This window comes from Phascolarctos cinereus, unplaced genomic scaffold (genome assembly GCF_003287225.1).
Source record: "Phascolarctos cinereus isolate Bilbo 61053 unplaced genomic scaffold, phaCin_HiC Scaffold_4;HRSCAF=312, whole genome shotgun sequence".
NCBI lineage: Eukaryota > Metazoa > Chordata > Mammalia > Diprotodontia > Phascolarctidae > Phascolarctos > Phascolarctos cinereus.
Genome location: NW_027555847.1, coordinates 707,044,300 through 707,056,590, shown reverse-complemented (window position 1 = coordinate 707,056,590; position 12,291 = coordinate 707,044,300). Strand labels below are relative to the sequence as shown.

General features: G+C 42.9%; 1 protein-coding gene across 3 annotated transcripts in view; it reads left to right on the top strand.

Annotated features, from left to right (window-relative positions):
• The window catches only part of TAOK3 (TAO kinase 3), a 237,689-nt gene that overhangs the window by 212,367 nt on the left and 13,031 nt on the right, over nt 1–12,291 (top strand). For all 3 annotated transcript variants that reach the window (XM_078154357.1, XM_021008044.2, XM_078154358.1), the window contains exons 18-19: nt 5,172–5,411; nt 8,911–9,123. In XM_078154357.1, coding sequence (XP_078010483.1) covers nt 5,172–5,411; nt 8,911–9,123 — 453 coding nt within the window. The remainder of the gene's footprint in view (nt 1–5,171; nt 5,412–8,910; nt 9,124–12,291) is intronic.

Here is a 12,291-nt window from a genome sequence, read left to right as displayed (position 1 = left end):
AATATCCTGGACTTCTCACTGTCTCATACCCCTCCCATATCCAAGATCTGTCAAATTCACCCTGTCATCATCTCTCAGATATCTCTCATACATATACTCACATGCACTGACACACACACACACACACACATAACACTCACATAAACATCCACTTACACACATACACTCACATAAACACGTATTCTCTCACACACGTACACTCACATACACTGACATACACACATACTCACACACATATGAACATTCACTTACACACATGCACTCACATAAACACTCTTATGCAACACACTCATACATACTCATACACATATTCTTTCACACACACACACACACGCACACACACACACATGCACACACACACACACCACACACACACCCTCTTCAATCTAGTGATGCCTGGCTGTTTCTCAAACAAAACCCTCTGTCCGTAGGCTCTAGGCATTTCTCTATCTGTCCTTCATGCCCAGAATTCTCTCCCTCCTCATCTCTACCTCCTGGCTTCTCAGGCTTCCCCCAAATTGCAGATAAAGTCCCAGCATCTCCAGGAAGTTTTTCCCCATCCCTCTCAATTCTAGTGCCTTCCCTCTGTGGAGTATTTCCTCTCTATTCTATTTCTTATGTGTACATGGTTATTTGTCTGCTGTTTCCCCCATTAGACTGGGAGCTGCTCTTTTTTTTAAATCTCCAGAGCTTAATATAGTGCCTGGAATATAGTAGGTGTTTAATAAATGCTTATTGGCTATGAAGTATTTAATAAGTTCCTACTTGGAACTTGGTCTGAGCCTTGAAGGGAACCACAGTTTCTAAGAGGCAGAGATGTAAAAAGAGACCATCCTAGGCATGGGGGTTAGCCTGGACAAAGACCTGGAGGAAGGAGATTGAATGTAATGGACAGAAACAGCATGGAGGCCTGTGTGGCTGAAATTAGTAGAATTAGCATAGGGGGAGGGATGTGTGATCAGCCTGGAAAGACAGGTTGGAATTAGATTATGTCTAAAAGAAGACCTTGTCATTGACCCTGGAGGCACTAGGGAGCCACAGGCACTTCCTGAGCAGAGGAGTAGCGAGTGTGCTTCCCATTCTATCCTATGACACAGCCAGCCCCATGTGCTCAGAATATCAATCTGGTATCTGTGTGGAGGATGGATTGGAGAGGGAGGAAGGGAGGCAGGCAAGGAGACCAGTTAGGAGAGAACTGTAATCCAGGTGAGAGGTGGTGAGCCCTTCACTACAGATGTCAAGTGAAACCTCCTGGCAGCAAGACAATCCTCTTTCTGTCCCCATGGATGCTCTTCCCACCCTCTGGCTGCTCCAACCCTTCTCCTCTCTCCTCAGGCCTCCCTCCCACAACCCCCCTCCCAGCTAACGTCCTCAGGAGCCCCGATTTTACAGATGAGGACGCTAAGGTACAAAAAGGTCGAGCGAGTCGCCTCAGGGCACAGCAACAATAGTGCTGAGGTTTGGATTTAAACCCAAGGTCTCCGACTTCAGAACCACTGTACCTCACCTGTCACCTCCTAGCTGAACCCAAGGGGGTTCCTGAGAGGCCTGAGAGGATCTAGAGAAAGAAGGGAAAAGGCCTCGGATGGAGTCGTGAGGTTAAGCCATGAATAGAGGGCAGGACACAGAAGACCTTATCACACAGGAGAATGGGAAACATTAGTCAGACAGGGAGGAGAAGATGGGGAATGAGCAGTATCCAGCAGGAGGGCGTGGTCAACAGGTCATATTCTTCAGAGAGGTCAAGAAAGAGAAGGACTCAGAAACACCTCCTGGGCTTGGTAGTAATCATCATCATCATCATCAGTAACATTTATATAATTTATATCATATAAATAGCATTTATATAATGTGTGCCAGGCACTGTGCTAAGCACCCTACAGTTATTATCTCATTTGACCCTCACAACAACCCTGAAAGGTAAAGTGTTGCTGTTGTTACTATTATTATTAGTAGTAGTAGTATTAGTATTAGTATTAGTATTAGTATTATTATCACCCCCATTTTACAGATGAGGAAACTGAGGCAAATAGAGGTTAAGTGAGTTGCCCAGGGTCAATACAACTAGTCAGTGTCTAAGGCAGGATTTGAACTCAGGTCATCCTGATTCCAAGCCCCGCACTCTATCCACTGCACCACCCAGCTGGCAACTTTGGACAGCCTCTTTTTCCTCATCTGTAAAAGATGGGAAGTAGTCATGCCTAACACACAGGAATGCCATGAAGCTCAAATGAGATAATGTATAAAAGTTCCTTGTTTAATTTAAAGTGCTGCAGAAATGTCTATGATTATTGTTATTTTTACATTTCTAAATTCAGCTGTCCATTCTAAATTATAACTTCATTTCTGCCTCACTAGGATAGCAGGAAATGTGGCTATTAGCCCCATTTTACGGATGAACAAAGACCCACAGTTCAAGATGCTTGCCCCAGGTCACCTGTTGTGACAGGTCATCAGGGAAGCCAGAGTCAGGCCTGTCGGCCTTCCATGAGAGGCAATAAAAAAGAATCAGTTCTTCCAAAATGAAAGGAAGGAAAAGAGAGATGGGAAAAACAAAAGGAATAGGGAGGAGAGAAAGAAGGCGATGGAGGAAAAAGAGAAGGCTTTATAAGCAAAGAAGCTCCCAAAGGGCTGCCATCTTTTTGTGTCTCGGGGTTCTGACCAGTTTGGACAACCCTAGAAGTGGGGATGGAAAACAGCTTTTAGTATGATCCCTTCATTCTACAGACAGGGAAACTGAGGCCTCGAGAGGTTCCAATGGCTCGTCTGGCCCAAATGGGTAATAAGTAGCAGTCAGGATTTGAATCCAGGCCTGATGACTCCAATTCTAGCATTCTTTCCACTGGTTCTTAGTTTCAATTTTATGACTCCTCCCTGCCCCCAGAAGTGTTCTCTTTCTCTGTTTCTTTTTCTGCCTCTCTATATCTGTCATGCCTTCCCCTTCTCCCTCCTTTCTTCAGTCTTTCATTTGCCCTTTCTTTCTGTCTCTGCCTACCTGTCTCTCTATCTCTGTTTCTGTCTTTCTGTCTCTATCACTCTCTGGCTCTCTCTGTCTTCCCTTCTCCTTTTCCTTTCTTCCTTTCCCTTTTCCCTCCTTCCCTCAGTCTCTCTCATTTGCTCTCTTCTCTCTTTTTCTCTCTCTCTGTAGCTTTCTCAGTCTCTCTCATTTGCTCTCTTCTCTTTTTCTCTCTCTCTGTAGCTTTCTCAGTCTCTCTCATTTGCTCTCTTCTCTCTTTTTCTCTCTCTGTAGCTTTCTCAGTCTCTCTCATTTGCTCTCTTCTCTCTTTTTTCTCTCTGTACTTTTCTCTGTCTCTCTCATTTGCTCTCTTCTCTCTTTTTTCTCTGTACCTTTCTCTGTCTCTCTCATTTGCTCTCTTCTCTCTTTTTCTCTCTCTCTGTAGCTTTCTCAGTCTCTCTCATTTGCTCTCTTCTCTCTTTTTCTCTCTCTCTGTAGCTTTCTCTGTCTCTCTCATTTGCTCTCTTCTCTCTTTCTCTCTCTCTCTGTAGCTTCTCTCTCTCATTTGCTCTCTTCTCTCTCTTTTTTCTCTCTCTGTAGCTTTCTCAGTCTCTCTTATTCCCCTCTGTTCTTCTGAATTCCTGCTGTTTATGTCTTTCGTGTGTTATTCGGTTCCTTTGCTTTGTCTGATTGTTTTCTGTGTACCTTTGTTCACTCCCCAAATCAACTCAGTTCGGAGTATGGGGACTCTAATTTTCCTCTTCACAGGGTCCCCTATAATGCCCTGTCATTTGTCCTTGTTCCTAGGAAACCCTTAATGTCTGAAAGAACAAATGCATGAGCCGTGTGACTTTCTAACAAGGGACCTGGGCATGATAGGGTTAACCATTCGGTGGCCTGACAAGGGCCCACATCCATAGGAAGCATCCTATTGGATTCCTCCTGGTCCCTGGGAGCAAGGTTTTGGAGTGATGGCAGGATGCTCTGGGGATGACTGGTTACCCTTTGGCGCCACCTAGGGGGCAAATGGTGATTTGAAAAGAATGGATACCCAGGAAAAGAATTCATTTGATGGGCTGGAAGAAAATGAAACATATCTCAAAAAATAAACCCCCAAAACAAACAAACAAACAAACAAACAAAAAACCCTGGTGATTTTTTTTCAGAGACTGGAGACCCTTTGGCAGTGGGTGGTCTCTAAAGGGCATTTACTCTAAATGGACAGAAAGCCCAGATTTGCAGATCTTCTACTATACCAGTTCAGTTCATCTCAGCAAACACTTGTGAGGTGCCTGCTATGGGCAGATACAAACAGGATGCTATAGACAAAATTAGGAATTGAAGGGATTTGTGTATTTTCTACCCTGATGGATACTTTGAGAGAAGTGAGCTACCTGAACTTCCTACTTCTCCCCCAGCAATCCCTAGCCCCTCTCCCTGTCCCATCATCCCACCCTCCACTGCCCCAAAAAGAATATAGTCCAAAAACGAGGAAAAACCAAAATAGACCCAGACAGGGAAGATCTTAAACTCTTATCTTCTTCTGGCTCCATCTACTAAACTGCCCTTGGTTCTGAGATTTCAGGTGGAAGGAAGGGAAAGAAATAAGCATGTATTAAGCACCTATTATGTACTAGGCACTTTAGAAATATCTCATTTGATCTTCACAATATTCCTGGGAGGAGGTCAGTGCTATCATTATCCCTATTTTACAGATGAGGAAACTGAGGGAGACAGAGGTTAAGTGACTTTCTCTGGGTCACACAGCTAGTGAGTATCTGAGGACAGCTCTTTCAGGCTGCCATGATGACTGCTATCTAGCTGCTCCATATAAAAAGAGAATATTTCCAATAAGTTCAGGAAAATTGCAGAATTCTATCCTCAGTTTCTCTGAAGAAGCCTTTATTGAGAACCTGATCTGTACATAGCATGTCACTGGTACTCTTTAAATGTTTCAGTGAAGTTAGCTTGGACATGAAGTGGTGGTCCCATTTTACAGAAGATAGAATTATAGCCCAGAGGTGGGATGAGATCTCCTGTCCTGTGGCCTTGAGCCTCTGAATCGTTCATCTCATCTCATTAAAGCACACTGCCAAATGCTAATGGATTTAATTAAGAGACACTTAGCTAGATTCTTCCTCATAATCTGTCATCCCAATATCTGCGTCGGCCTCCATTTATCTCCCATCCATTTGTCTCCCCTCCACGCATGCAGGAGCTCAATAAGAAGAGGACGCAGAAGGAGATGGAGCATGCCATGCTGATCCGGCATGACGAGTCGACGCGGGAGCTGGAGTACAGGCAGCTGCACACGCTGCAGAAGCTCCGCATGGACCTGATCCGCCTGCAGCACCAGACCGAGCTGGAGAACCAGCTGGAATACAACAAGAGGCGGGAGCGGGAGCTGCACCGGAAACACGTCATGGAGCTTCGGCAGCAGCCCAAGAACCTCAAGGTAGAGCAGCTGGGGAGGGAGCCCGGGAGGAAGAGGGGCAGCTCAGAGCCCTGGTGACCTGGCCAGGCACACGCAGCCAGGATGGGCCAGAGGCACAACCTGAACCCAGGTCTTTCTGGTTACAAGATGGCGCACTAGCCATTGTACCACACTGCCTACCATGGGCAGGAAAATGGATCAAATGACCTTTCCAGTATTCTCTGAGCCCTGTAATTCTGTGACAAAAGAATATTCTGGAATCTGTCATGTCCTTTCTTCCAGCCTTCCAACCAATGACTCTCAATGTGCTCAAGAGGAAAATTCAAACTCCTCTCTTTGGCATCTAAAGCCCTTTCAAAGCCTGACTGTGTAGACTTCATATAACTCTCAACCAAATGAGTTAACAAGTACAAAACATTTTTTCAAACTTTCAAGTGTTTTGTAAATGCTAGCTATCACTACAGCTATAAATATTTACATATATACTAATGTGTGTATATAGATAGATGTAGATTTAGATATAGATAACAGTCAGGAGGGTAGAAGATGGACAGTCATGTTCAAGAACAGCTGTGGAGAGTCATATTCAGGAATAATATGGCTATAATAGAAAGTGTATAGGTAGATGGATGGATGGATGAACAGATGGATGGATAGATGGGAAAAGATGCATGGATAGATGAATAGATAGATGGATGGATGGATGGAAAAGATGCATAGATAGATGGAAAGAGATGGATGGATGGATGAACAGATGGACGGATGGATGGATGGATGGATGGATGGATGGATGGATGGATGATGGATGGATGGATGATGGAAAAAGATGCATGGAGAGATGATGAATAGATAGGTGAAGAGATAGATAAAAAAGATAGAGAGAGAGATGGATGGATGAACAGATAGATGAATGGATAGAAAAAGATGCATAGATAGATGGAGAGATGGATGGATGGGAAAAGATGCATAGGTAGATAGATAGATAGATAGATAGATAGATAGATAGATAGATAGATAGATGAATAGATGGAAAAGATGCATAGATAGATGGAAAGATGGATGGATGAACACATGGATGGACAAATGGATGGATAGAAAAAGATGCATAGATAGATGGATGGGAAAAGATGCATAGATAGATAGATAGATGGATAGATGAAAAAGATGCATAGATAGATGGATGGATGAACAGATGGATGAACAGATAGATAGATGGGAAAAGATGCATAGATAGATGGAGGGATGGATGATTAGATAGATAGAAAGATAGGTAGATGAACAGATACATACATACATATGCATATACATAAGCACACACATAACCACATACATGTATGTATGTATACTCTCCTAATTGCTGTTCCTGAACATGACTGTCCACCTCCCACCTCCATGCCTTTGCACTGGCTGTCTTCTCATGCCTAGAATGGGCTCCTTCCTCATCTCTACCTTTTAAAACCCCAAGCTTCCTTCAGAGTTCAGCACAAGCATTTCCTGTTCTATGATTCCTTTCCTGAAACCCCCAGTTACTAGCTCCTCCCCACAAAATTACTTTGTATTTCCTCTTTACAGATATATTATATTTCGAGAGCCATCCTCAAAGCCAAGACCTGGGTTTGAGTCCTGCCTCTGACACGTAGTGGCTGTGTGACCTTGGGCAGGTCATTTCATCTCTTGTTGCTTTAGACAACTCTCTGAGACTCAAAGGTGGTAAAGGGTGTTTCCTCATCCCAGAGTTCCTTAGAGTCTCTGTATAACTGTTGTATCCTCCAGCAGTACATCAGCTCCTTGAGGGCAGGGGCTGTTGTTTCTCTCTGTATCCCCAGCACCAAGCACCCAATACCAGGCATATGATAAGCCCTTGATAGCTTGCATTTGTATAACACTTTAAGATTTACAAAGTTTACCTATGTTACCTTTGGTCCTCACAGTAACCCTATGAGGTAGGTGCTGTTATCATCCCCATTTGGCAGACGAGAGAACATTAACCGAGGTTAAATGACTTGCTCAGGGTCACACAGCTAATAAGAGTCTGAGACCAGATTTAAACTCAAGTCTTCCTGACCCCAGGCCCAGTACTCTAACCATGAAGCCACCTAGCTTCCTTAATAAATACTCGGTGAATGAGTGAAATTTTCTTCCTAGCCACTTTAACATACCAATCCATAAGTCTCTGGTTTGCAACCCATGAGCCTGTCACTTGGCACTGAGACTGCCAAATAACCTGACACTTGCTGACACTTACAGCACCTCCCCTGCCCCATCCCTGAGCAGGGTTTCAGCTGGCTACTGATTAAAGAAGCGAGTGGGCCAGCCAGACAGTGGACCGAGTGTAGCCACTGCCACGCTGCCACTGAAGTGGTGATGGGGACACCAAGCTAGGCCTCATCCTGCTCAACCTACCCCTTACTCAAGCCCCCAAGCCCTGTGACCCTCTTAATCCTTGACATAACACACCCTTCGTAGAAGACCTGTTCATGGTGATAAAATAGAAGGGGGATTCCTTCGTTTTTATAATAATAAGCTAGTCCTTCCCTTGCCAAAAAAAAAAGTATTTTGGTAATTGCTGTATGTTAATGTAGCCATCAGATGGGAAGAAATTACCTCTGAATTTATTTTTCAGTTTTGCTTTTTTATTTGAATCCAATTAAAACATCTGGAGAGCTAGATATAAATGTTATTCTAGGCTCTGTGACATACAAAGGAAATACCATCAGTCTGAGAATTCAAGTTGGTTCACGGAGTGTCATGTATAAGAGGATATCAAACATGAAGCCCAGTGGGGGAACCAGATGAGATGCAATTGGGAAATAGTTAACTAAACACATTTAAAATGCCACAAACATAGTTATGAAGGTTTTGATCATGAAAAGTCCCATTCTCCATTTTGACTACATCCAAGACTTCGTAGTATACCATGGCGCTCTGTTTGCTGGGGAGGCAGAGTCCTAACAGAGCAATTCACTTTCATGCAGCTTAAATTCAAAATTCTATGTCCATTTAATACATTTAAAACAAAATATATCTGTAGTTATCATAAATGTGTCATAATTTTTCATTTATCAGAGTGCCACACACTGGATCAACCATTACTCAATCAGCAAGCTTCAGCACCTACTATGTGTCAGGCACTGTGCTAAGTAAGCACTCTGGATACAGAGACAATCAACCAATAATGACTTATTTAGCACCTACTGTGTGCCAGGCTAAGGAGCGAGGGGATACAAAGAATGATACTGTCAAGAAGCTCAGATTCTTATGGAGAAAACAGCAAGTTTATATTTGCCTTTCTTTGTATCTCCAATGCTTCAAACAGTGCCTGATACACAGAAGGTTCTTTTTTTTACATAGTAGGCTCTTAATAAATACTTTTGACTTGAGTAGTGTCTACAGAATTTATTTTGCACAGAAGCAAAAGATATGCTCCTCATAGCTTTAGCTCATCCACAAAAGTGAAGGATGCATTTATTGCGACTCTTGACTCACTCTTTATTTCTCTTCCGCCATCTTTCCAACGCAGGCCATGGAGATGCAGATCAAGAAGCAGTTTCAGGACACTTGCAAAGTCCAGACCAAACAGTATAAAGCACTCAAGAATCACCAGTTGGAAGTTACTCCAAAGAATGAGCACAAAACAATCTTGAAGACATTGAAAGATGAGCAGACAAGGAAACTGGCCATTTTGGCAGAACAGTATGAGCAGAGTATTAATGAAATGATGGCTTCTCAAGCGGTAAGCATTTGCCAAACTTCAGGAAAATGTTCCCAGATGGAATGGTCTTTCCCGACTCCCAGATCCACAATTTCGAGAAGTTGGTGAATAGCCTCAAGCCTCTCATTTGCTATCTAGTCGTTGGGATGATTGGGCTGATGGTGGTGGTGTTGTGTTCAGCAAGATTAATGATCCAACAGAAAGCCAAACTTAGAGCATGGGTCTCAGTTATCTCATCTGCAAAATAGGAGAGATCGACTCCTTGATCCACTGATCTCTAAGGTCCTTTCCAGTTCTGTGACACATGGCACCAGCAGGGCATTTACTTAAGGCTGCCTTTTAATGATGACCAGGGAAAATGATAAGCTAGGTCATCCCAATATCTACCTAGTCATTATCCTGTTGCCAACAGGGACACCAAGGGGAAAATGCCTTCCCTAATATCACCTTAAAAGAACAATAATACACCCAAAAGAATAAGGCTCTATTCAGTAACACATGGCTTTCTCGCATTCACTAAACCATCGGGGAGACCTCAGTATCCTGATCACTCCAGAATCCCCTTGGTGAGAAAACTCCCTCAGTTGCACAATATGCCAACTCCTCCATGCCCTCTCCTGTGCAGTTTTTGTCCAAAACATCATGAAACCTCCATAAAGGATTTGCCCAACATGCTAAGATCTTCCACTGCTCCAGGTTTTTTATTTCCTTTTTTAATATTTTGTGGGAACCAGTACAACATTTGGCTTATCTGTGTGATATCTTTTGCTCTCACTATAAGACTGCCCTCCCTTTTTTTTTTCCAAAGGCACCCATGCCCTTGAAGTCTTCTATGCCAATTCTTCCATGCCCAGTTTCTAGATAAGAGGCTTCTTATGCTCATTGCATATCTTTCCACTGTCTTGATGGTAGACTGAAACTGTGCTTCTTTAGAGAACATGACATTCCTTGACTAAAATTCCTGGGGCATCCCTGGAGCATGCAGGTGTTAAAATAAAAATGTTCTTGGGTGGCAGGAAGCAGCTGGGAATCACTAAAATACTCTGTCATTTCCCAAATACAATCTGCCAAGCCCTGCGCCTCCTATTCCATTCTGGACTTGTGCAGCTGCAGTGCCTGTCCAAGATCTGTATACCATTGGACTAAATGATCAATGGTCTGGCCATCTAACCAGTTAATAGGTCATATTCCAAGCAATGGGCCTTCTTTTACTACTTGGTTTTTCTGTTATGCCTAGCTAGATTCCTCTCTTTTCAATGTTTCAATCCAGTGTTTCTAGTAAATAGGAATATCCATAGAATTCTATACTCTAGAGCAGAGGTGTCAAATTTGCAGCCCCCATGGGCAGCCAGAGCCAAATTGTAAATGTAATTGGGAAATGTTAAACAAAATAAATAAAAATACAGTACAATGTGTTATAAATTTGTGGCTTTCAAAGTCAAAATGCAACTACAGGAATCAGTTTCTATTTGAATTTGACACCTACTGCTCTAGAACAAAAATCCTTCAGCTTTCTGGGGTCATGGATCCCTTTGGCAATCTAGGGAAGTCTTCTCAGTCTTCCCTTTAAATTCATGGAACCCAAGTGGAGAACCCCCACTCCATGAGGAATCCCTCTTCCATCTGGGCTTTGTTCAGGACATCTTCCATGACAGTAGCAAACACTCTTCGCAAAGATGTGTGGTTTACATCTCATTTAATAGTGAGAATCAGAGGCTCATTGAATAAAGTCATCTCTGTAGAGTGGCAGCTATGGGTGAATCTTGTACGATGTTACCATACTCGTGAGAGATGGCTCATTGAAGGAGAGCCATATTAGCTATTTGTTCAATGATATGAGATAGTGGGCATTCCTTTAGTGTATGACTTGAGCTAGATTGCCACTGATGTCCCCTCTGACTCAAATTCTATGATTCCGTGCTTCTATGAAAACAAATACCTTCCTTTAAAAAAAATCAACAAACATTAGACCAAATGGAATTTTATATTCTTTCTACCTCTCAGCAAACTGTGTGGCTATGAAGCTATCTATTATCTGCTAGAGAAAATTATCTGTGAAAGCCTGCCTGCTCCTTTCTCTTACTTCCATCAAGGATTCCTTTGACATTCACATAGTTTATTCTTAGAAAAACTTTATAGAGATGAGAAAGCAGGCAAAGTGATTGCTAATTGCTCATATTATCTCAGTTGACTTTTTGGGTAAAAATAAACTAAAACACCCTCTATGACCTTTTGCATTCTCAAGGAATTTTGCCTTCTTTGAGATTCCTTGGAAAGTGGTCTCCCTGAAAGCTGACTTCTCCAACCCAGATCTTCTCTGCATACATGTGGTCAGAACTCTTTCCAGCTTCAGTTTCTTGAGTGCCTTTTCCCCTTCTTGAGATGGCCTACCAAAGACTGAAGGGTTAGAATCCAAACATGTTCACACCACTGTTCCTCATGGGAAGATTCAATCACTAGAGGAACACCTCTACTTTTCATCAGTCAGTCGTCTGCCATCCACTTTCATCCGTAAATGCTCCTGGAGTGATCAGGCATTATTTGGTCTTATTACAAACTTCGTGCAGACTCGTTTTCCCTTCCACTGCTTTTCACCATTTTATGAGGCAGTATTGTTCAAAATTTTCCCTCATCATCCTCCTTAATGCTTGTCGATGAGCTTACTGTTCAGAATCAGTGTTGCCCTCAGCAGCCGTAGCTCTCGACTTGGTAAGGAGATTACATATTTGTTGGTGAAAGAGGTCCTTGGATTCTTTTGCTTTCCTTGGGGTGATGTTTATATCAATAAATTAGACAAAAGTTTCAACAGACATTTACGTGCCGGGCAGTGGCCCAGGGCCTTGAGATTCAAAGATGTCAGTGAAATAGTCCTTGCTCCCAAGGATTTCTAGGGGGATACAGTTTGTACCCAAGATAATTTCAGTAGGGAGAGAACATTAAAAATTGGTTGCATGAGGGAAAAATTCATGGAGCTGAGCGTCAAAGATAAGAATTCTGAGAAACCCAGATAAGGTTTCCAGGCATGGGAGACCTTGCATACAAATTCAGAAGTGAGAAATGGAATGTTGAGTTTGGGGACCAGATAGGAGGAGGCCAGTTTGATTGGAATGGGAGGGTGCATGAAAAGGAATAATGGGAGATAAGTTTAGAAAAGGGGTTTGGGGTCTAATTGGGGAGGGTGGGGAATAA